General features: G+C 41.7%; 1 protein-coding gene across 1 annotated transcript in view; it reads right to left on the minus strand.

Moving 5' to 3' along the window:
* Positions 1-25,025, minus strand: part of MSH4 (mutS homolog 4) — a gene marked incomplete at both ends in the record, with an annotated part of 44,754 nt that overhangs the window by 11,395 nt on the left and 8,334 nt on the right. Inside the window, 12 exons of the mRNA XM_080916479.1 lie at positions 487-605; positions 2,942-3,142; positions 5,471-5,595; positions 6,632-6,735; positions 7,627-7,763; positions 9,811-9,980; positions 11,109-11,173; positions 12,426-12,500; positions 16,497-16,564; positions 19,046-19,218; positions 21,178-21,351; positions 22,434-22,549. Coding sequence (XP_080772605.1) covers positions 487-605; positions 2,942-3,142; positions 5,471-5,595; positions 6,632-6,735; positions 7,627-7,763; positions 9,811-9,980; positions 11,109-11,173; positions 12,426-12,500; positions 16,497-16,564; positions 19,046-19,218; positions 21,178-21,351; positions 22,434-22,549 — 1,527 coding nt within the window. The remainder of the gene's footprint in view (positions 1-486; positions 606-2,941; positions 3,143-5,470; positions 5,596-6,631; positions 6,736-7,626; positions 7,764-9,810; positions 9,981-11,108; positions 11,174-12,425; positions 12,501-16,496; positions 16,565-19,045; positions 19,219-21,177; positions 21,352-22,433; positions 22,550-25,025) is intronic.

A 25,025-nucleotide genomic window follows, 5' to 3' on the forward strand; every position in this document is an offset into this window, starting at 1 on the left:
ACATGCTAAGCGAATATGTGTTTCTTTTTTAAATCTCATTTTCTATGACATATCAGAAAAGAAACCTAAGTTCATCGTGATGCTACATCCTTCCAAACACAGATGTTGTAAGTGCTATGCCTTCGACTCAGGTAGAGTTTGCTCAGATCAGAAAAGGAAGGGTCCACCTTTGTAGGGAGGAAGCATCCTCGTTCTCCCTTGTTTATATGGGCAAAGACAATATTTTAAAGCTAAAGGACAATTGATTCTATATAAAAAAGTGACTGCCTTCTGAAAAGCCTGTCAGATGTCCCAGATGGAAACAGGAATGTCCATGTCAGCTGCATAGAGCTGTTTTCTGTGAAGCATCAGCTTCCATTTTACCTAGGACACACTAGGAAGCTGTGTCTGACTGCCCCCTGGCTCTCAGAGGCTAAAGCTCACCACAACTCGGGATGCTAGGATACTTAATACGCTTCTAATAAAAGGGAAGTATTGTTTAGTTACCTCTTTCATCTCTTTCATAAACGTTGATGAATTAGTTTCAATATCATCATCCGTACTGATTCTCGTAAAGATCTGCGCAGCAATCCTAAAGGAGGCATACTCTGCTGGGACGTAGGAGCCTGTGAGATATAAGGAGCATGTCTAGTAGAAAGCAAGGCACCAACAACACAGTTTCTCACAGAGTATGGCCTTGGCTCTGCTCACTGCCTTAGCTAACACTTGAAGTCCCCTTTCTCAGAGGGAGATGAGTGCCCCTGGTACCTGCCATACAGAGTTCAGACGCTCAAACACTGTAGTGTTTGATACGATGTTCAGTCACATCAGAAAGAAGGCTCTAGGCACGCCCCAAACCCCACCTCCACAGGAGAGAGTGACATAGACTCTAGCCAGATCAGCTACCCCCTAAGTCCCTCCCCTGTACACACGTAGCATTAGAAAAACAACTATGGCCAATTTTAGAGGCAAACAAATGGGAATCCCGTGGTTGGATCCCGGGCTGTTTAAAAAGGAGAGAACAAAGAGAGAGACACTCGAAAATAAAGACACACGTTGAAACCTCCTCAGTCCTGGCTCCTTTGTGGTCCTGACTCCTCCGTCCTCTGTGAAAGCTCTACTCCAGAGCCTTATGAGGCTCTGCACTTTTCTAACACCCTGGCTGGGGTACACAGACTGATTGGCAGGGCTATAATCTCAGCATCCTGCTGAGCATTGGCCCTGCCAGCGTTCATAGGCCTGGTGGCACCCCGCTAGAATTTGTTCCCACGCCTCCCAGCCTGAACTCCTGTGGGCCAGGCAGAGCACACCAGAAGCAGCCTTCCCTGGGACATGAAGTGAGGAGCAACCTTCCCCCGGAGGAGCAGAGTGCCCCCCCCCCGGTGCCGTATAGTACAACAAGGTTTTAGAGTTAACCGATAGATAACAACATTCAGAAGAGAGACAAAGCCATGCTTATGAAGCTCGAAAATGAAATCTGAAGGAAATGTGTGAGGGCCAAGCTGATGTAAAATCACTGTAAAATACAAGTAGCTGTGTCTGTACAAACATGCAGTGATGTGTCCAAAGCAGGAAAATAAAAACATAACAGAAAGATGAGTTATATTCCATGAGTCTATTCTCATGCTATTGAGCTATCTAAAATACCCCCATTTGATAGCAAATCTGACTCTTAACCCATTTTTTTCTACATAATGTGGCATGAAAGTCATTCTAAACATCATAAGACAAAATAAGCAATGTAGGATGGGAAACATGAGGGAAAACACAATGGGATCAGTCTTGGACCTACAACAAAAGAAGAACGGAGGCAGTGCCTGGCTGAGGAGTAAAGCTGACAGGAGGAGGTCGTGTCCAGCACCTGCGATTCCACCACTGCGGTGGTCTCTTAGCTCCAGGGTAGTCCCGCCTCACTCCCCTCCCGGGACCCACCAGAGTCTGAATGGCAACTTAAGAGCAATATAACCTAAGACTGCGGGCTCTCCAGGCTACTCATGTGCCTTCAAGGTTCAGTGACTTTGCACACAGGCCTGATGAAACATACACGCGCACGCAAACACAGAGAGAGAGAGACTTCAGAATTTAAGATGAAGAGTGATGAAAAGTAAAATAATTGCCTAAACAACTAGCACTCATTCTGTGACACATAAAAGAACCAGATTAGGGCTACTGAATGAAATCGTGCAAAGCCATGTTTCAGTTTAGTGCCGTGAATCCCTTCTCACCCTCTCACTCCCCACCCCCTCTCCTTTAACACGGGATCTCTTTTAGCCCGAGTGGGCTTCCAGCTACATATGTAGCTGAGGATGAGCTTGACCTCCCCAGCGTGGGATGTGGCATGAGCTGCCATGACTGGCTTCTGACAGCTGGCAGTCAGTTCTCAGGAAACCTAGCTATAAGACCCATGCTAGACCTGAACATATGTAAGGGTGCTGGAGCATTGGCAGGCATTTATACACGTGTACATGCATACATACACACGTTATACATGTTTATATACATAAGGAGAAAGTTTCTATGCCCAATGTTGTAATGTTTAGAAAATGTCACATGGTCACTAAAGATTGTTTATCCTACCCATGATTTGGTGTCTTGGGTATTTCTCTACTGCTACAAAAACGCCATGACCAAGGCAACTTATGGAAGAAAGTGTCTACAGAGGCTTACCTTTCCATAGGGTGTGGAGTACGGCAGCAGCAGGCATGGCACCGAATAGAAGCTGAGACTTAGCTCTTATCCTCAGGTTGGAGACAGAGAGAACTAACTGGGAATGGCTTGGCTTTTAAGAGCTCAAAGTCCGCTCCCAGTGAGACACCTCCCCCAACAAAGTCACAGCTCCTAATCCTTCATAAGCAGCTACACCAACTGGAGTCCACACATTTAAATATATGAGCTTAGGGCAGAGCACTGGTCAGCTGTTAAAGGCTAGGCTGACAAGAAACCTCCATAACTGCCAACTTACCGATCTGGGCCATGATCTGACAAAGCGCAACCTGCTTTAAGTATGTGGACTTTCCACTCATATTTGGTCCAGTAATGATCAGAACATTACTCCCTTCTGTAATATATGTATTGTTAGCAACAGGTTTCTCTGCAGAAATTTTTTCAAGAATGGGATGCCATCCTTGTTTGATTGCTAAAGTGTCAGTAAACTCTGGTCGAACTGAAAAAAAAAGAGGGGAGGGGAGAAGGTTAAAGCTGAGTATATTTAGAAGAGGGGGAGGGAGGGATAAGAATGGTGGGGGGAAGTGGATAACATTTGAAATGTAAATACAGAGAGTATCCAATAAAATAATTTAAAAAACAAAAAAAAATAATAATATAAACTGTCACTCTTGCCAGCAAACTTCCTACATGATATAGCTAGCATACTGCAGCTTATACATTTCTTCTGTAATAAAAATGTTATTACTTTATAATACAAAAAAGCTGAGTATTTTTATATCTAAATATATTGTGGTGTGTACATAGGGACTGACTGTAGTAATTTTATGAGCCTAATTTTCGACAATAACTTACTACTTTATCCCAAACATACTCCTAAATCTCCCTTAATTTTAATTGGTATAACTCATTATTTTTAATTATTTCCAGAGAACGTAGTTCCTTTTCACTGCCCTAGTTTCCAAAACAACTTATGAAACATCTGTAAAGATTAAAAAGAACCATATGGCCATTGGTAATGTCTTCAAAATAAGCAGTGACACCTCTAGGTAGAAAGTTTACCTAGGAGGCCTCAACACGGCTTCACATCTAACCACTTACGTGTTCAAAGCAAAGTGCAACTTAACGGTGGAGCCAAACATAAAAGTAATATTCTGTCCAACACCCTTAAAAATATGTCTAAAAATCTATTTGAAAATGGAAAAACCAAGTACAAAGAACCTGTTAGTCCACAGAGAACTGTGTGTAACATCTGAGGGGAACTGAACTTCTGCACACTGAGAAATGGATGCATGGACAAACGTCAACCACTTGTCACAGACTGAGGCTGGTGCAGGAAAAACCTGAGGATCTTAAAACTACTGCCATTTTGGAATTTATATATATTTCTGAAATAGAGTAAGTTACTTAATAATTAACAAAACAACTTTTAAAATCACAAATCCTGGGCTGGGGACAAGGCTCAGTTGGTAGAGTGCTTGAACATGAGAGTGTCCTGAGGTTCATGCCAGTACAGTATACAGTGGGCACGTTAGTGCCTGTGTGAGGTGGTGGCAGATCTGAAGAACACCACCACCATTCCCTCACTAAGTGCAACAGTCTGGACACTTGAGATCCCAAGGTAAAATTCTGATACCGAAAAAATATGAAAGAGTAAATATTTCAGCCTAAGACAGCAATGATAAAAAGTTAGCATTCATTATTATTTATTATTTGCCATTATATTTGGCATTATTAATATTTAAGTTTAAAATTTAGAAATATAAAAATATGTTTGTAAGATACTTCCCACAGAAACAAATCACTGCTGGAGAGATGTTCAGTGGTGAAGTGCACTTGTTACTTTTGCAGGAGACCTGGGTTTCAGTTTCCAGCACCCATATGGCAGCTCACCACCTTCCATAACTAGAGTTGCAGATGAACAGATCCTCTCTTCTTGCCTCCAAGTGCACTGCACACATGGGGTGCACATACATACATTTATGCACTCATGCACATACATAAAACAAAGTAATCTTTAAAGATCAATCAATGTAACAAACCAGAAATGTTGTTGTTAAATTTAATCACAAATGTTAATTTTAACACAATCGTACCTGCAGTTACTCAACCATAATTATCACACACTAGGCCTAGGGGTTTGCATGCTGGTGTGTGACAATTACTGATGAGTTGTGTAAGAAGTTTCAGGGGCTCACGCTACTGACGTGGTGATCTGACTCTGGAAAATGGCCGCACATTTACAGGAAGGCCTTCATACTCTGGGGTATGAAACGTGGCACGCATGCCCCAGGGCTGAGAGAATGTGCACCATGCAGACTCGCGAGTACCGCTACTAATGAGTGCTCAGGTTACAACTTTTGGACCATGGCCACTTCACGGGGAGACAGCTCAGCAGTCTTTCTTACTTGGGGATCATTAAAAATTCCTGCAGCTTTGGCCTTATTGACTTGCCAATTTTTATTTGAATATTATTAAATTTAACTTCAAATTTTTTGGAGATTGTTATTGTAACTGTGTTCGTGTGCATGTGAATGCCGCACCCTAGGCAGCCAGGTGTTCATGGGGAAGAAGTGCCAGCAGTAATGGTGCTGGGATTCACACTCGGGTGCTCTAAAGAACAGTGTGCATTCCCAGGCACAGAGCCATCTCTCCAGCCCTACACTTTTTTAAATGATAACTTCACTATCTCCATTGTGTGTCTTACTTTGGGTCACAAGCAAGAAACTACTTCAAGTAAAGAGAGTAAACTATTCATAACTGTTATATAAAATTGAGTGAGATACAAATTTCCTATGCCCCATGTTCTTGTCAAGGGCAGACTCACCGTAGTCAGAAAGAGTACAGGCGTGAGCAAACGACAGCAGCATATCCAGCATTGACACCGTGTCGGAGAGCTTGTACAAGCAGTGGATGTGCTCATAGATCTCACTGAGCAGCTTGCACACTATCCTGAAACACATGTTGGACAAGACATGAAGATGCTTCTCAAAAGGAGATATGCAGGTTTTAATGGCGTGAGAACACTAATATTCACAGTTGTGCACTGTAAGAAAGTCTGTTTGTTTGGCTCATTTTTGATAAAGTACTGGTGTCTCAGTTCACCGTCACATCTACCAGGTCAAAACCAATCCATCATCTTACATTCATTGTTGAAGTGACAGCTTCATCAAATAGAAACAAAACAGACATTTACAAATAAATAATGTGCTTTAGAAAATATAAAATATTTTATATAGATACCCAGTACTCATTATACTCACACCTTATCTACTAATAATCTTTCTTTCACACAGAGACAGACGTATATATAAACATACACACAAAGACACACAACACACACACAACACATAGAGACAGAGGGAAAGGGGGGATAGAATCCCAGATACACAAAGAGACACACATACAAATACAAACATATACACAGGTGTACACCGTCTTCAAATCATGTCAGTTAGATTTTCATGAGCAGGGTTATAATGTAATGCGCTCCAGGGATTACTTCCCTTTCAAGGATGTACCCAGAATTTATATTAATAGTATCTGAGGCCCAAGGCTTGAAATTTTTGAAAGCCTAAATTCTCCACTCTCTCTCAGTCTACCAATTCTAAAGTTCTGCCTGTCCACGGACAAGAAAAGGGCTGCAGTGTTATGACGCTGCCTTGGAAATAGCAGAATGTAAGAAGACAACGCTCATGGGCCTCAGGAAAAGAAGAAGCTGAATTAAGCCCAAGATAAGCTCATGGCACACGAGCTTTGCACAATGGCGTATTGCATCATGCAGAAGTCCTGGAAATCTGCTCTCTTCCTACTGCACCTCCCTCATGCTTTCCATAGGACTCATTTGTTTTCAGCACAATGGCAGACTTTCTAAACATTCACAATTCAAATGCCTGTAATAAGTCAAAGAGTCAATTAATTAAATCTATTATAGTTCCTTAAGCTAAACCAATTTAATTCTGTACCCAAATATTTAAAATGTTCTTACATGTAGGTCATGTGATAGATTTCTCGCAAAGACTCTTGGCATCTTTCATTCATTTTAATTAAATCTGCTGATGTAAAGCTATATGAGTTTTTCACTTTAGAAATCTGTAGGAAGTTAAAAGCAATGTCAAGCTATGTGCACATGCAAATGAGGTAAAACATACAGTTCATGGGACAGAAAGGAAAGTGTTCAGGTTAACCACTTTACTTTCTAAGATAAAGTATTACAAGAAAATTCTAAATTCTGTCTGTGAAGAATAAAAGCAAGATTATGTAAAAGATAAACATGACTGACTGGCATGTTCTGAAGTGGCCTTGCAGAAAGGTGAGGAGGCTGCTTCTCACTAGCAGATGACACATGGTGGACAAAGTGGACCCTCGGTGACCCCCACCGTGACTTGGACTCTCCTCAGCCCTTGTCCCCTATTTGAACCTTACTCAGGGGCTATCTCTGTGACTTTTCCACACAAATCCCACAGTAAGACAGTGCTTGTGTGCACTGTTTATGTGCACAGGAGAGTGAATGTGTACACAGGAAAAGGTACTACACAGTCACAAGGCTTAAAAACACTACTGAAAACAAACGTATTTCCTTACTATAGACATTCTTAAACCTTTAATAGGAAAATGAGCGTAGAAAACTGTGTAAGAGGTAGGTGAGGCACCCCAGTGGAGCCTGGAGCTTGAGGCTGACCCTGGGACCGACATGACAAGAGATGACTGTCCACCACGTGTCCTCTCACCTCCACGTGCCACATATGACACAGTAATATTCAAAAATTTTAAACAAATGGTACCCTGGTGTTTTCCTGAATTATTTTGTCAAAAATGTCTTTTGGACTGTTTCTTCATTTGCCTTTGCTTCCTTTGGTTGTCCCCCTCACGCCTGTCAGTGGGGTACAGGCACCAAGCCATGCGTCAAACAGAAGGCTGGGACGTCTACCTATCAATTCCATAAAACCAGGAACAGCCATTTCCTTGCCACTCCAAGTTAACCTTAATAAACTCTGATGGCAGCTGGTCCGCGGAGAGCGCAGCGCAGTCTGTGGTCATCTGGATGAAAAACCCCCGTGCAGAGCTGAAGCTGGTCCGTAAGGGAAGACTGTACTTCTCTGCGAGCTGGGAGATCATTCCTAGGAACCAGAAACCAGGAAAACAAGAACTGGGAAATTTCCCTGTAGTCATAAACTCTTTACATATTATTTTATACACAAACAGGAAACTATCCTTAGATTTTTTTAAACAATAAAAAAAATCCAAAAGATGTGAAAAGTCCCTTTAAAATGCTATTGTCTGATGTGTGTTTCTAAAGGAAAAAAACTAAAAATTAAAACAAGAACAAGAACTATTTTCTCTGAAAATTAGGAATATTAGAGTTCTGTTTCGTTATTCAACTTTTTATTAAAACAGAAGCTACATAAGTTGCTGAGGCTTAAATTTTACCAGTGTGTCCCCAGAATGAAATAGATATCAGGTAATGGAATCTGAGAGGTAATAATCTCTCTGTCAGTTCCACACTATAGAGCTCTAAGCCTGTGTCCACTCTAGCCCTTGTCTTGAACTTTACTTGTAGTCCACCAACAGTGTGTCCTCACAAGCTCCTGCTTTCCCACCAACAGTGTGTCCTCACAAGCTCCTGCTTTCTCACCAACAGTGTGTCCTCACAAGCTCCCCCGCTTTCCCACCAACAGTGTGTCCTCACAAGCTCCTGCTTTCTCACCAAGTGTGTCCTCACAAGCTCCTGCTTTCCCACCAACAGTGTGTCCTCACAAGCTCCTGCTTTCCCACCAACAGTGTGTCCTCACAAGCTCCCCCTGCTTTCTCACCAACAGTGTGTCCTCACAAGCTCCTGCTTTCCCACCAACAGTGTGTCCTCACAAGCTCCCCTGCTTTCTCACCAACAGTGTGTCCTCACAAGCTCCTGCTTTCTCACTAACAGTGTGTCCTCACAAGCTCCCCCTGTTTTCCTGCTTTCCCAACAGCCTCACTATTTGGAGCCTAGAAATTCCACTTAGCATCTGAAGCTACATTCCTCTTTGCAATGGCCATGTCGATGTAATAGTAAGTCTGTTAATTTGTGTCTTGTTAGGGTTTCTGTTGCTGTGATAAAACACCATGACCAAAAGCACTTTTAGGAGAAAGAAAGAACAATTCTGAGGTCACACCACATCACTGAGCGCAGCAGGGCAGGAACTTAGGGGTGGGATCCGTGCAGAGACCATGGAGTCGTGCTGGCTTGCTCTCTTGGCTTGTTCACTTGTTTTTATAGCACCCAGGACGACCTGCCACTCACAGTGAGCTGGACCCTCCAATATCAGTCATGAAACAAGAAAATGGACTTGTCCACAGGTCAGTCTGATAGGGACATTTTCTCAATTCATGTTCCCTTTTTCCAAATGACTCAACCTGTGTGAAGCTGGCATCAGGGTGGCCAGCACACTAGCTCTCTATGATCCTTCACTGTGCATTCCCAGACTCAGGCTGTGTGCACATGCTGTAGCTCAGTAAGTACACAGTAATTAGCAGGCGCAGATGCTAATCATCTGATAAAATTGGTGCCACTCCCAGCCAAAGCATATCAATATCCTTCATTCTCCAAAAAACTCCCAATGCACACGAGGTCACTCTCCAGCACTGTGACATCATTTCTTTTCTTTTATTTTGAGATAGGACCTTACTGTGTAGGCTGGCCTGGAATTCACTATGTAGACTGAGCTGGCATCAAACTCATAAGGACTTGTTTCTGCTAGCTCTTAAGTTCTGGGATTAAAGGGGTAGGCCACCAGGTCTGGTGACATCACTGTTTTTTTCTTTTCAACTTAACATTTTTACTGATTATTTGGAAATATCACATAATACACCCAGATTACACTCACTTCCCAGCCTTCCCAGATCTACCCATCCACTGTTGTGATCTCACCCTTCAATAAAAGAAGAAAAGAGAGCAACGTGTATTGCCCATACACTTGCAGAAGCATGGTCAAACAACATTTTTTAAGAGGTTTTTAAAGAACAATTTGTATTAGACTTACTGAGTAAACATAAAATTATATATATGTATGTAAACTAGACATATAGGTGGTAAGGTTATACATACATACATACATATGTACATATGTAAATCTCTCACACACACACCAGTAAGGCATGTGATAAAATGTGGCACACTGGCACCATTACCTGCTATGTCGTCCACTATCTCTGTGTATGTCCTCCTGGCTATGTCCAGGAACTCGCTGATGTTGGAGCGCACTGCGTAGCACTTCTGGGTCCGCATGTTCAGGCAGCCCTTCATGTACCTTGCATCATCATTTATCACTGTTTTAATCTTCTCAAGTATCAGTCCAAACCTAGCATCAATTCAAAACAGGTAATAAGCAAATAATTACTTTCACAGGTAATGAAACCAAACCTTTGTTGAGAGTCAGTTTACAATAAATAACAAATGTTTACATTTATCTAGGTTAGAACTATCATTGCGTCAACTTAAAATTATTTTTGCAGATAGGATTGCTTAAAATGGTAGGAGACAACCAAATAAAAGTAAATTTTGATAATGGGAAAATCTCCCAAGTTATTCATGATCGCTACGGCTGTGAGTGAATACAGGTTTCCCTGTCAACATGGCTCCTAATGAACTGACAAACTCCATCTTCCTTCATCCCACATGCACTCAGGCTGTATAGCAAGGGCTGTATTAGAGAGTGTTATCCAACAAACATGTCCCTCTCAGTAAGGGAGACATGAACTGCGGGACACAAACGGAGCCTACAACCACCAGTTGACAAGCACTGTAATTACAACTAGACAAGCCACGGTCTGGAACACCGGTTCTCCTAACTTTTCAAATATTCTGCTCTTGAACATCTCATTTAATTAAGTTGGTTTTGATTATCAAGTTCAGCTTGTAGCATAACAAAGATGCAAACTTTCGATCAACAAGGCAACTTTTAAGCCTGATAACCTGTTTGGTCAAGAACCAAGGTGCTGTTGCTAAGAATTTAACATATTAATTGTTTTTAGAACTTGTTCTACATTCACATCCATTGGGATCTGTTTTTCTACATTAGGCCTTCCACAATTTAACAAAAGAAGATGATATATTTCCATCGATAAGTGTCCCCATCAAGAATGGCTACAAGGGAAACACTGGTCATTAGTACAAGCAGCCGCTGGGTTTTTATCCTATTATCCTACCCACAGGATTAACATGGAATTGATAGTAAATAAATTCTTTGAAGAAACTTGAATAATTATTTTTGAGACAGAATCTCACTGTGTAGTCTGCTATCCTGGCACTTGCTATGTAGACAAGGCTGCGAGAACTCACAGAGATCTGTATGCCTCTGCTTCCCAAGTACTGGCATTAAATGCATACTACCACACCCACACCAATTTTTCTATAGAAGATACGGTTAAAAGTCAGTCATGATCAAGAATATCACGAATAGAAGTCTGATCTATTAGTAGTGACAAACCTGTGGTCTTCCAAGGAGCCACAGTAAGCTCTTAGTAAGGGTGTGCTACAGTTCTTTAAGGTGACCTATTAAAAACAAAATTAAAAGTCAGCAGGTCATGCATGGCACTACTCAGATTCAACACTTGGTTCTCAACTTGATCAAATGCTTTCGCCCCATTTTCTCATGTTTACTGTCGTGAGATTTCAGACAGACGGAGGTGAAGACAGACTGCATCTTCCCATAGGCCATCTCCCGCCTCAAGTGATGACTTCTGCTTTCTGTCTCCTAAATGACACTGCAGATAATTTCAACACCAGCTGAACAAAGGGACAGAGGAAGGGACACTCCCTCTCCATGGCCATGTCAGTTTGGGGAGATGTGATGGCTGTAATTTGATGTGCTCCTGCATGGAAAACAGTGTGTACACTGGCAAAGCTAAAGAGGTCACAGAAGCATAAAAACTTCACTCACTCATAATTCAATTTCCTTTCCAAAGATTAAATACCCTAAACATTATGGTACATTTCCTGCCTCCACCTGAAATTTAAAAGTATATTTAATCATATGTTCCCTTTTTAATTCATCATGAACATCAGAAACTTTTTATTTCAATGTCCAATTATTTAGTTTTATGTGTATGTGTGTGGGCATGTGCACACCACAGCACATGTATGAAGGTTAGAAGATATCATGCAGGATCTTCCATTATACAGGCGTCATAGGAATCACATTCAGATGGTCAGGCTTGACAGCCAGTATTTAACCCACTGAGCTGTTTTGTCTTACCAGCCCAATAGTAGTTTCTTAAATTTCCAATATTCCACCTTTGTTTGCTTTTCTTAGAGAAAGGGAGAAAGAACATAAAGTTGGGCTGTAGGGGTACAGAGATCTGAGAACTGAAGAAAGGGGGAAAATGATGGAAATGTATAATTTTAATAAACAATGTATTTTGTTTGTTAGAAACAAGTTTAAAGACATTAATGAATAGATATGGGTGAACTCTTAGAACACTACAAAGAAAGTCACTAATACTGAGTAACTGTAAGATAGGTAATAGTGTTATACTGGTGTCAATGGAATTTGATAAATATATTGAGGTTATGTAGAACATCCTTGCTCATAGAAAAGACATGATTAGCACCTAGACACTGTAACTTATTTTAAGTGGGCCAGTGAACGTTAATACTAAGGACAACAATGTATCTCTATGTATGCATGTTCTATAGACATAAAGAGAGAAAACACTATTCTTACAACTTCTAAGTTTACTTTTTTCTAAAGAAAACGTCTAAAAATAATGCTTTATATGTTTTGTGCAACACACATATGAATTACCTTTAAAGGGCCCACAAGTTCCAAGGTGTGCTTCAGATAGATCAGATTGGTTATCTTTGATTCAGCTGCATTAACCTGCCCAGAAGAAATAAAAATGCAAACACCCCAAGTTTTAGTTGAGTGATGGGATTTTCCGCTTGGCCAGTCAACTTCTATTAATAATATGCAATAGTTGGACACTTCAGCAAAGCTAGGGTGTCGACCCACGTGGTGGTTAGAAATTACTGACCATAACTATAAACCCAATATGCTGATCTCCAGAAAATTTGATGAGAGTTCACATAATTGTACTAATTTTCATTCTATTTCAGCATATTTGGTACAATTTAAACTATAATAGACAAAGGAAACACAGCAGCAATACAAGTACTTAGCAGCAGCAGATGATGATGATGATATTAACTAAGGCACAAAGCTTCTTGTAAACAGGCTGAATCTCAGTTTCTAGGAGACTTAGTAAAACTTTCCCCATTGGTTCCTATTAAACAAGCAAAACAATATTTAACAATTTCAGTCTCAAATTAATAATACCCTTTCAGAATACAGCACTTAAGTGATATCAGTAAACGTCACAGGAATTAAACTGTACTCTGTAGATCTGAGCAATGGCATGAGCGAGTGTGGCGTGGACAGGGCACAGGTGTAAGATGCCATGATTAGGATGCACTGAGCCCGTGTGAGGCTGCTGCTGTCTAAGGTACCCTCGCTTGGATGCTCATTACAAAAGAGCCAGTGTGCAAGAAATATCATGAATGTTTTTAGTCCCTAAAGAGGTAATCTATTCTCTTACAATGACACTAAACAAGATAAAAATAAATACAACCAAGCAGGAAAGAGAATCATTACCACTAGAAGGGAGGAGGGAGGAGGAGTCAAGCTATGTGTGGTGGAGCAGGGGTCTAGAAATGGACCAGAACATAAAACAATGTGACTTATGGCCAAGTTAAGTACAGTTAATAAGAACCTTTCTATAAATGGCAACAGCACAATTGTGACCCCATCTGGGGAAAAGAAACATGGCTCTTTCTTACCCTGCACACACAAATTAATACAAATGAATTTACAGATCTAAATAAGAAAGTAAAGTAAGAGAGCATCTGGAGTGAGCTGTTATGACTGGCAACTAATTTCATCTGCCTGTCACACAGCCAGACTAACAGCCCTAGTTGGGCATGTCTACTTTGTAGTCCTGTTTTTGCAACTGCACAAAAGCCCAGTTCCAAGTCCTCCTGTCTCAAACTTCGGCATTTGCCTCATAGGCACCTCCCTTAAGGACTTGCTGGAACTGTAGTCATAAAGCCTCCCTCTACCCTGCCCTCCTTTCACCTGGCCCCTCTTCACACTCCTCGTACCCACGGTATGGCCTGACTTGAGCACCCTCCCCTCTTGTGATAACCAAGTGTCTGGCACTGGTGTCTCTGCACCATTCTTCAGTTGTAATTGTAAGCTAAAGCTAAGGCATTACTACAGCATGAGCAACTGTATCTCTGACTGTCTCAGTCAGGGTTTACTGCTGTGAGCAGACACCATGACTGAGGCAACTCTTAAAGGGACAACATTTGATTGGGGCTGGCTTACAGGTTCAGAGGTTCAGTCCATTGTCATCAATGTGGGAACATGGCAGCATCTAGGCAGGCATGGAGAAGCTGAGAGTTCTGTAGCTTTATCTAAAGGCTGGTTGCAGAATATTGGCTTCCATGCAGCTAGGATGAGAGTGCCCATGCCTACAGGGACACACCTACTCCAACAGGGACATACCTTCTAATAGTGCCACTCTCCTGACCAAGTATATGCAAATCATCACATTATCCATTTTAGAAAATAAGCAGGTTTTTAAGGGGCTGGAGAGATGGCTCAGAGGTTAAGAGCACTTAACTGCTCTTACAGAGGTCCTGAGTTCAATTCTCAGCAATTATATGGTAATTCTAAGCTCACAACCATCTGTAATGGGATCCCATGCCCTCTTCTGCTGTGTCTGAAGACAGTGACAGTGGAATCACATATATAAAATAAATAAATCTAGTAGAGGAGGAGGAGGGAGGGTTTACGGGATTTTAGGTCCAATGACTTCAGCCTCCATCATTAGAATGTTCCGGGTAGGATCAGCAAACAGAGCAAAAACAAAGAGCAGATGTAAAGTAGACAAATCCACCTTACCCAGGGATGGTCCTAGTCTTGGGGTCCATCAACAGAAGAACAGACATAGAAGCTGAGGTGGAACGTATGTTTTACTCAGCTATGATGAGAGAAATTTCAGGAAAATCAATGAAATTGAAGATTAAGTGAAATAAGTTAGTCTTAGACTCAGAAAGACAAATTTCACATTGTTGGCCACATGCAGAATCTATGTTATAAAGGAGTTCTGAAGAGTGGGAGAATGAGGAATGGTGTGATGGTTTGCATATGCTTGGCCCAGGGAGTGGCACTATAGAAGGTGTGGTCTTGTTGGAGGAAGTGTGTCACTCTGGGATGGGCTTGGAGACACTCCTCCTAGCTTCCCAAGGATGTCCGGTCTATTCCTGGCTTCCTCTGGATGAAGATGTAGAACTCTCAGCTTCTCCTATACTATGCCTGACTAGATGCTGCCATGCTTTTGTCTTGATGATAATGGCCTGCACCTCTGAACCCGTAAGCCAGCCTCAATTAAATGTTGTTGTTTATAAGACTTGCCTTGGTCATGGTGTCTGTTCATAGCAGTAAAACCCTAACTAAGACAAAAGGCATTAAAGAGGAAATATGAACAAATCACAATGGCATATGTGTTCAAATACATCCTAATGGTAAATGTGAACAGACAATGACATAGGTATAAAAACAAATCCTAATGGTACATATGATTTTGTTCACAGTTAAAAGCATGAAATAAAGCATCTAGTATCCCAAGGAGAGCCACGGAGGTGATAATGCTTAGCAGATCAGAGAAGGGCACATTCAAGATCATATGAGAGCACACCACTGAAGATTCCAGACACAGTGGATAAGGGGATATTATAACTGAATTCCAGCAAGTTTACAAAGTCTTTGAGAGCCACAACTTAACAAGGTTCATTCCATTAAAATTACACCTCATCCATCTTATTCAAGTTTTCTAAGAAATATACGTACTGAAGGTCATGCTCATGAGAGCTCTATCACAGTAAGGAAGAATGAAGCGTCACACAAATGCTACCAGACACTGAGATGGGATAGCTCCTCAGCCCTGCCATGGAGCTAGCTGGTTCTCTCCCATCACTTGCATGGCTGGACTATAAAGGCTTCTCTCATTTAAGGAGGCTCCCAGCTGTGCTGTGCTGAAAGAAGCAGGTATTTCCTACCTCCCAATGATGCTTCTATTACAAAAGCACCAAGAAACTCCCCCCAAATATGCATTAGGTGCCAGTGAATTGATACAAGTCATCACACTCAAGTTTTAGAAATGTACACAGCTCCTTTTCAAGTGTATGTGCACAAATATACATGTATATAATTAATTATCCTTCAGTTTACCCTGAAAGGAAAATGTAAATTATCCATAATATCTTTTGTCTGTGATTATGCCCTTTATCTTTAAGGGCTACATAAATTAGAAAATTATCTGAAAGGTTTCATTTTTAAAGATTAAGCATATTTGAAAACTAGGCAAAATTAATTTGATGACTGCTTTTGAGAACAGTATATCTGGACCTGACAGTGATGGTGTATGCCTTTAATCTCAGCACACAGGAGGCAGAGGCAGTGGCTCTAGACCAGTCTACACAGTAAGTTCCAGGACAGCCAAGACTACAGACACCCTGTTTCAAAAAACAAAAAAAAAACAACAGACAGAAAATCATATATAAACTTTAGAACTAACATAAGTTTTGTTAATAGTAGGAAAATAGTACAGGTTATAAGTTTGCTGGAAAGTATATTAATCATAGTTATGTAAATATCTAATTGCTTAAATATACCAATTCTTCAACTGCAAAGATGCGTCTTAGCGAAGGCATCAGTGAGCACACCCAGGACATTTTCCTGTGTTCGCATCACTGCTCATCACAAGCTGTGCTCCACAAAGACAAAGCATAGCACCCGGTGCCCTGTATCACATACCGTGTCTTGCTTTGGGATTTGAACCAAAACAGAAAGCAGCTGCTCCGTATCCAGGAATCTCGATATGACTGCAACAGAAAGTGAGCGTCTGAACTTCCCAGAGCAGTCCCAGCAGGGCATTCTGGGTTATTCACTGGAGCACAGACAACAGACACCACAGGGAGTCAGTAGTGACATAAGCATCACCATGCAGCAGCCTATAATCACAGGGAGGAGGGAGACTGTGATCCTGTGATGGCTGCCTCCCCCAACAAGACAGCTAAGTCATGGCTGATCACAGCTAGCCTGCTTCAGGACCACGATGGATCACGAGCTTAGCTGACTGTGCTCGTGTGTTACCTGAGTAGCACACGTAGCCCCAAACTCTAAATGAACAAGTAACTTCTCACTTTGGCGGGAAACATACATTAAGGCCTATGGATGTGTAACTTGTTTGGCTTTCAGTGTGCATCACCAGAGGGGGGGGGGAGAGAGAGAGAGAGAGAGAGAGAGAGAGAGAGAGAGAGAGAGCAGTCCCAGTAATAATGACCTCAGTCAGTCTTTCTCCCATCCCTGCCATAATCTACATAAAACCACAGGTCAGCACAGCACACACACACAGAACACATAGCACAGTACACAGCACACACAGTACACACACAGCACACAGCACAGTACACACAGAACACACAGCACACACAGTATTACTCCCTCGGAATCTCACTCTTGAGAGTTCTTACATTTCCTTAGTAAACATGTTTGTCTACTTACTCCATGTCTGTGTTTCCTTAAATTCTGAAGCCCAGTGCCTTGAGGTGGTTTGGACACTGCTAAGCTTCCGGGACACCAGCTCCTCAGTTAAGCCTCTGAGAGCCTAGAAAGGATTTGTCCCTCTCAAAGAACCCACTTCTCTTCTCTGCCTCAATTACTGAGAGGAATTGAGGAAACTCCCTGAAGTCAATCTCTGGCTTCCACACTCATGCGCACATGTATACGAACATACATGACATATATACACAAACATGTATACCACACACATGTACAAAAACACACAAAGAAAAAGCTTCAAGTTCTGGGCTGGGAATGTGCTATGAACCCACTAACCTTAACAGATAGTCTGATGGTGATGATGCTAGAGGGGAATGTGCTGTGAACCCACTAACCTTAACAGATAGTCTGATGGTGATGATGACAAAGTGACTCCATGTGTAAGGACGTGCAGCACACAAACCAAGAGGGGTAGACAGTGACAAAACTGTTTTTTAAGAAATCAAAGAAGGGGCTGGAGAGACAGCTCAGTGGTTAGAGCACTGGCTGCTCTTCCAGAGGTCTTGAGTTCAAATCCCAGCAACCGCATGGTGGCTCACAACCATCTGTAATGAGATCTGACACCCTCTTCTGGTGTGTCTGAAGACAGCTACAGTGTATTTATATATAATAAATAAACCTTTTTTAAAAAATTAAAGAAGGGAAGAAAGGGGAAGAATATAGGAGAGGAGAGGGGGAGAAGGAAAAGAGGGAAGAGAAAATAAAATGGAGGAAAAAAGAAAGGGGGGGGGACAGAGAATTTCAAGAAGAATCTGTAGAAGGCGTGACTGAGCCTGCAAAGGAGTCCTGGGGTGCAGTCACACTGGGCCACGGTGAGAAATCTGGGCTTTCACACAGAATTAAAGGGCTCTACTTTCCCAAAAGCAGCCTTAAGACAGCCTAGGAATGACAGCAAATCAAAGCACACAGCAATTTAAGATCCAAGGGGATCAGAGAGAAAAAGCCACACCTGAAATGGTGTTTGTGACACAAGCATCTCAGTGCATTTGTGAGGCCAGAAGCAAAGTGGCAGCTGACGGGATGTGCTGAAGAAAGGACAGCCTTCCATATTTAAGAACAGAAGGAAAGTACGGTGAGAGCCAGAGAAGGTGAAGTCCAAGGAGAATTCAGGTCCCCATGGGAAAAGCCCACAAATGCACAGAGACAAGCCCAGGAGACTAGCCAGCTGGACAGAAGTGCAGCGCACAGGCAGAAGACAGGGAACGTGCTGTAAGGCTGCGCTTAGTGCAGGAAGCTTACACTTAAAACCTGCAGCTTGACCCAGTTCACAGAGAAACTTCAAATTTTGGCACCTGGGATTTACACTATTGCTTGATAAACAGCTAACAGGACATTGCTGTGAACAAGAAAGACAGGGCTAAAAGTTAAGTGTCCTTTCCTGAGGGCTGCAGAGAACGCTTAGTAGTTAAAAGCACTGGCTAGAGCAGAGCACCCACATAGCTGCTCATGACGGCCTGTGACTCCAGCGCCCTCTTCTGGCCTCAGCAGGCACCAGACACACAGCACACTGACACACACACAGGCAAAGACATTTTAAAGAGTAAAAACAAAAACCCTTTCAAGACTCTGCATCTTCAGTGACCTACCTTTCAGAAACTTAAATCTTAAACTGACCACATTTTAATTTAAGATTAATCAAGGCAGGCATAGTGACATGCCCTATAATCCTAGCACGTGGGAGACTCAGGCAGGAAAGTCTGCGTGTCAAGACCAACATGGGATGAGTAATAAAATCTGCTCACCCGACTGGAGTCCAAAGAAGAGCTCCTCATCCTGAAGCAGCTCCTGGACACAGTCCAGCCTCATGCTAATTGTCTCCACATCCACCAGCGGTTCCAGGATGTTGGAGCGCAGCCGCCTGCTCCCTCCCGCGGTCTTGGTGTAATTTAAAATACCGAAGAGAGTGTGGTTACTCCTTCCAAGAGACAAGGTGGAATCTCATTAAGGAAAAATAAAAAGTCCTTTTCCTTTTAACTTTGAAATTAAATAATTCTATAATCTACATCAATGATTCACAAACTTTATCATACAGACAAATTACACTAATTCAGTAAGGCTAGGTTAAGGCGTAACAGACACATTTTGTTGGTGTCTGTGTTTGGTTGACTATTTTAGACAGGGTCTCCTGTAGCACAGGCCATCCTTGAACTTGTTTCATACCTCCTAACTGCAGCTCCTAAGTGCTGATCCTAGAGCCGTGGTGTGTGACCACACCCAGCTTGTGAGCCTTCTTGCTGGATCCCAAGTATGCCATCGCTGAACCACGTGTGACTGACGAGGATCAACAGTGTCTCCTATGCTAACTAAGCACACAAGGCAGACATGGTTCCTACACCCACGGGCTTTACAGGTCAGTGGCTGATGCCCAATAATTTTTATCAATCTGGTCGTAACTAAGGACAAAACAAAGTGTAGGAACAGATAGACAATCACATTCATCATCTGAAAAATTATCTTGATCTGGCGTGATGACTCAGTGAATGACAGTGCCTGCTACCAAGACTGGTGACCTGAGTTTGATCCCTGCAACCCACATGGAAAAAAGAGAAAACGAATTCTTGCTTGCACATACATGTTATAGAATGTATGTGAGCAACCACTATCTGAAGAGTACACATGGATGGACCCGTGGCTCCAGCTGCACATGGAGCAGAGGATGGCCTTGTTGAGCATCAATGGGAGGAGAAGCTATTGGTCCTGCCAAAGGCTGATGCTGCAGTGTAGGGGAATGTCAGGGTAGGGAAGTGGGAGGGAGTGGGTGAGTAGGGGAGCACCCCCATAGAATCAGGGGGAGGGGGTGGGATAGGGGAGTTATGGAGTAGAAACTGGGAAAGGGGATAACATTTGGAATGTAAATAAAATACATCCAATTTTAAAAAGAGAAAAAAATAATAAAATTAATATCAAAAAAGAATGTATGTGAGCATGCATGCATTCACACACAAATTATTATAAAACAAAAAATTTAAATAATTATCAGTGTTGGTCATTGGCTTTCTATGTTCTTATAATACAAGAAGGATATTACAAAATCAACTGAAGAGCAATTTCAATGGATATGCTAGTGTGACAAGGGGCAGCTAAATGTATCTGTATTCCTCCTGCCTAGTGACAATGAGCTTCTGTCTATGAATTTACTGGTGTCCACACAAAAACACAAATCTGATCTCACAGTGGATAAGACATGGTTTATTCTAAAGCCAAATATGAGTGACCATGGCCCAGGAATGTGAACTTAGGTTACCCCAAATCCCATGTGATATGGATACAGTTTTATAAAATTTTTATTGTAATAGAAGGCCCTAGATTGGGGCACTTTGTAAAAATGCTGGTGGACCACTAAGTAGAGATAACAGCAAAGCAGAGAAATTTCACCTATAGGCCTCAGATGCTGTCTGATGACTCTGGGCCTTTGGGTTGGTAGAAATACACAGTTTTGTCAATTCATTCCAAACTGACTGTATCTGTTTGTCAGAGCACACTAAGTACAGGACAGGGTGGCATGGATGGGCTGTCCCAGGCTAAAGAAAGTCCAAGATAGTCTGTATCAGGCTCAGCCTCTGCACCTCAGCAGCCTTGTGGATAGCAGTGTCCTCCTAGGAACTCAGGCTCACACAGGGAATCTGTTCTCTCTTTTGATTATGGTCCTTCACCTAATCTTGGCAACTGAAGTTTTGCTTTTTGTTGGTTAGTTAACACAATTCTTTTGAAAACATAATTTTGTAAAAAATCTGGGTTTAGCAACAAATGGCAGTGATCTGAATGTTTACTTACTGTTTCTCCACCGATAATTTAAAGAACTTTCAGGCAACTAATGTCAGAAGTTAATGACATGAAACTTGGTGAGACAGAGGAAAACGTCAGGTCGTCTTACCTGTGGTCCTGGTTATTTACTAACAGCTCCAGGGTTTGGGCTGATGACGAGTCTATCATGGCTGTCTGCTCACTGCCTTGGAAATAAATTTTCAGCGATTTGGGTGCATACACTGAATTTTGAATGAATTCGACGTATTTTAATAAGGCTGCAGCAGCTGCAAGGCAGTAATACCTGTGATTGACCACAATACAACACTGTAAACCTAGGATAAATAAATAGCTGCTGCTATAAGACACACTGAATTTACCTGAATATCAGGAGCATTCAAAAACATTCAGACAGTAACTCTTAAATCCAAAGGGGGGGGGGGGGAACATTGAGAACGCCAATTTTGGAAACTAAGTAAATAATAGACTGCTTTAACAATGGATAAATTTCCATTTGTTTTTAAGGCAGTATAGTCTAGAGCTGCCTGGAATCTACCACAAACTTGAGCATCATCCTTCCAAGTGCTGAGATTACAGATGTGAACCACTATGCTGGGTTATAAAAGGCATCTTTTAAAGTCTGTCACTTTCAGGATAGTATACCTTAACAAACTGATTAGAAGACAACATTCAGCAAGGGATGGGAGTGCATGCTTTTAATCCCAGCACTTGAGAGACAAGGGCCTTTCTGGGTCTACACAGCAAGTTCCAGATCAGCCAGGGTACACAGTGGGATGGAAGAAGGCAGGTGGTGTGTGTGTGCTTCAAGGAGGAGGGGGAAAAAGGGAGAAGAGGGAGAGGGAGGTGGAGGAGGAAGAACAGGCAGAAGAGGAGGAAAAAATAGGAAGAGAGGGAAGAGGAAGAGGAGGAGGAGGGAGAATAGTAGCAGTTTCTTCCTTAAGACATTTTCTCCTTTATATGTCTTACTAGCCAGGAACTTCCTACATAGCTCTAACTGGCCTCAAACTTGCAGCAACCCTCCTGCCTCAATCCCCTAGAGTGCTAAGATTACAACCATGGGCTGTATTCCTCCTGGCCAACTATGTCTTTTTTCTGGGACTCACATTTCTAGCATCCTGTAGCCAATCAAGACTTTTCACTATGAAGTAAATGGGCAGCAACTATGAGAGCAATAAATTACAATTCATTTGAAGAAAATCTAACTTAAACCAGAAATACACATCTTATCCATAAGTTTCAGTAACTCTTGTATGTCAGCAATAACTGGATGTCCACTGTGAGCCAGGTACTGTCCCAGATGCAGTGATACAAAGAACACAGGGAAGGGTTCCCCAGGGAAGCAGCGCTGGAACAGCTGTGACTCACCTGGACTGAACCTCCATTAGGACCGAGCTGAACTCAGCTATGCACAACTGTTCAATGTACTCTAAGCCCTTTGTTTCGTTAAAGTATTTCCTTTGGACTGTCGTGAAATTAACGTTCTGAAAAGAGATTTAAATTTTAAAATAAATCATTAAATGGCATGCTGTCATTCAGTACCAAACTTTTGTCTAAGTCTAGTGGATCATACCTATGATCCCAGCACTAGAGAAGGGGGGGTAGGAGAATTTTCATGAGCTCAAAGTAAGATAGCAGCTTGTCCTAAAAACAAAACAACCTGCACAAAAATAACTCTGATTTCTTTTTTTTTAAACAACTTTATTTTACAAAACAAAGATAAATGTACAGATTTTAAACATTTTTTGCTTAAAATTATACATTTTTTGTCAGTACTGTTTTTTCAGATATTAAAATAATTTTTACATAAAACTATGTGAATATATTTTTTAGTCAGTACTTGATTTTTTCAAGGGCTTGACAGTATGCATTGAAAACCTAATAGTTACCATGAGCGTAAAGTACATGCAAAACAAAACGCAACATGGAAATAGTCAAAGTCTTCTTGTTTTGTAAATATATTTTTTTTTCTTTATTTCTTGGACTTCATACAGTCTGTGAGTTGTTTCTGGGGGAGTGCAAGCCTCTGGGGTTAGCATCCCAATATCAGTGACTGCATATTATGTCTGTTCTTTTGTGACTGGGTTATCTCACTCAGGATGATATTCTCTAGATGCAGCCATTTTCTTAAGAATTTGGTTAAGTCATTGTTTCTGGTGGCTGAGTAGTATTCCATTGTGTAAATGTACCACAATTTTTGTATCCATTCATCTTCTGAAGGACATCTGGGTTCTTTCCAGCTTCTGGCTATTATAAATAGAGCCGCTATGAACATTGTGGTGCATATATCTTTGTTGTGTATTAAAGTGTCTCTGGGGTATATGCCCAGAAATGGAATAGCTGGGTCTTCAGATAGTACTATATCCAATTTTCTGAGGTATCGCCAGACTGATTTCCAGAGTGGTTGTATTAGTTTGCAACCCCACCAACAGTGGAGAAGTGTTCCTCTTTCTCCACAGCCTAGCCAGCATCTGCTGTCATCTGAGTTTTGGATCTTGGCCAATCTGACTGGTGTGAGGTGGAATCTCAGGGTTGGTTTGATTTGCATTTCCCTGATGGCTAAGGATGTGGAGCACTTCCTCAGATGTTTCTCAGCCATTCGGTGTTCCTCAACTGAGAACGTTTTGTTTAGCTCTGTACCCCATTTTTTAATAGGGTTATTTGATTCTCTGGTGTCTAGTTTTTTGAGTTCCTTGTATACCTTGGATATTAGGCCTCTATCTGATGTGGTGTTGGTAAAGATCTTTTCCCATTCTGTTGGTTGCCATTTTGTTTTCTTGACGATGTCCTTAGCCTTACAGAAACTTTGCAATCTCATTAAGTCCCATTTGTTAATCTTTGACCTTAGAGCTTGAGCCATTGGTGTTTTGTTCAGGAAATTTTCTCCTGTGCCTATGTGTTCTAAGGTTTTCCCTACTTTCTCATCTAATAGTTTCAGTGTATCTGGTATAACTCTGATTTCTTAAACACTTCACAGTATACGGGTGGGCATCTTAAATATTGTGGAAAGTTATTTCACTGTTTCCAATATTTAAATAAAGGTTTATAAAATAAAGACAGAAACTGAGAGTAGCAGCATTCGCCTTCAATCTCAGCACTTCAGAGGTAGTGGCAGGTGGATCTCTGTGAGTTCAAGGCCAGCCTGGTATAAATTGTGACTTCAAAGACAGCTAGATCTATACAGAGAGACACTGTCTTAGAAAAGAGAATGAGAATGGATGACAATACGATCTACAGTACTCAGCTAGACATCACGCCCATGCTTAGCTGAATATATTAAGGACAATAATAAAACGATAAGCATGAGGGTCTCTGGAAGTAGGAGGTGCATTATGTGGCACATCACACATCAGGTAAGTCAAAGCAACTGAGAAAAGGCACAGCTTTACATCTAGGCGGTGCAGTGGTGGAGCTGAGCTTCTACAGAGCAACTTACTCAATGATGTAGTGGCCCCTGGGTGTGGGTTCTTGTTATTGTTGTTGAAAGTAGATGTCACTGTTTTGTTAAGGGTGGCCTGGTTACCATGGCCAATAATAGAGACACCCTTTATTTGATGAAACATATGGAAAAAAAATAAAGTTGTAAATTAAGTGTTGGAAGGGTGGATAATGGCAGGTGACCCAGCACCGAGGTAAGTGAAGAGGATCAAGAGCTCAAGGCCAGCCTGCACTACATGAGACCTCTCCCACCTCAGAAAGTAATGGCAAGATGGAACCATGGGCTGTGGAGTGTGTGCTCAGACTAACGGAGGCTCAGCAGGAACGAACACATGTGTCAGGACTCTGAAGTGTCTCATTTAACTTCACAATTCCACAACACCAGTCTTTGTGTTCCAATGTTCTGTAACTAAAATTCTGAAAAGTCAAGCAACTGTTCACAATCATCCACTTTAGAGTTAGACTTCCTTAATTCTGAGGCTTGTACATCTTCCAATTCATACTGCTTCTGACTTGAGAGGC

The sequence above is a fragment of the Micromys minutus genome, assembly GCF_963924665.1.
Source record: "Micromys minutus genome assembly, chromosome: 4".
In the NCBI taxonomy this organism is placed as follows: domain Eukaryota; kingdom Metazoa; phylum Chordata; class Mammalia; order Rodentia; family Muridae; genus Micromys; species Micromys minutus.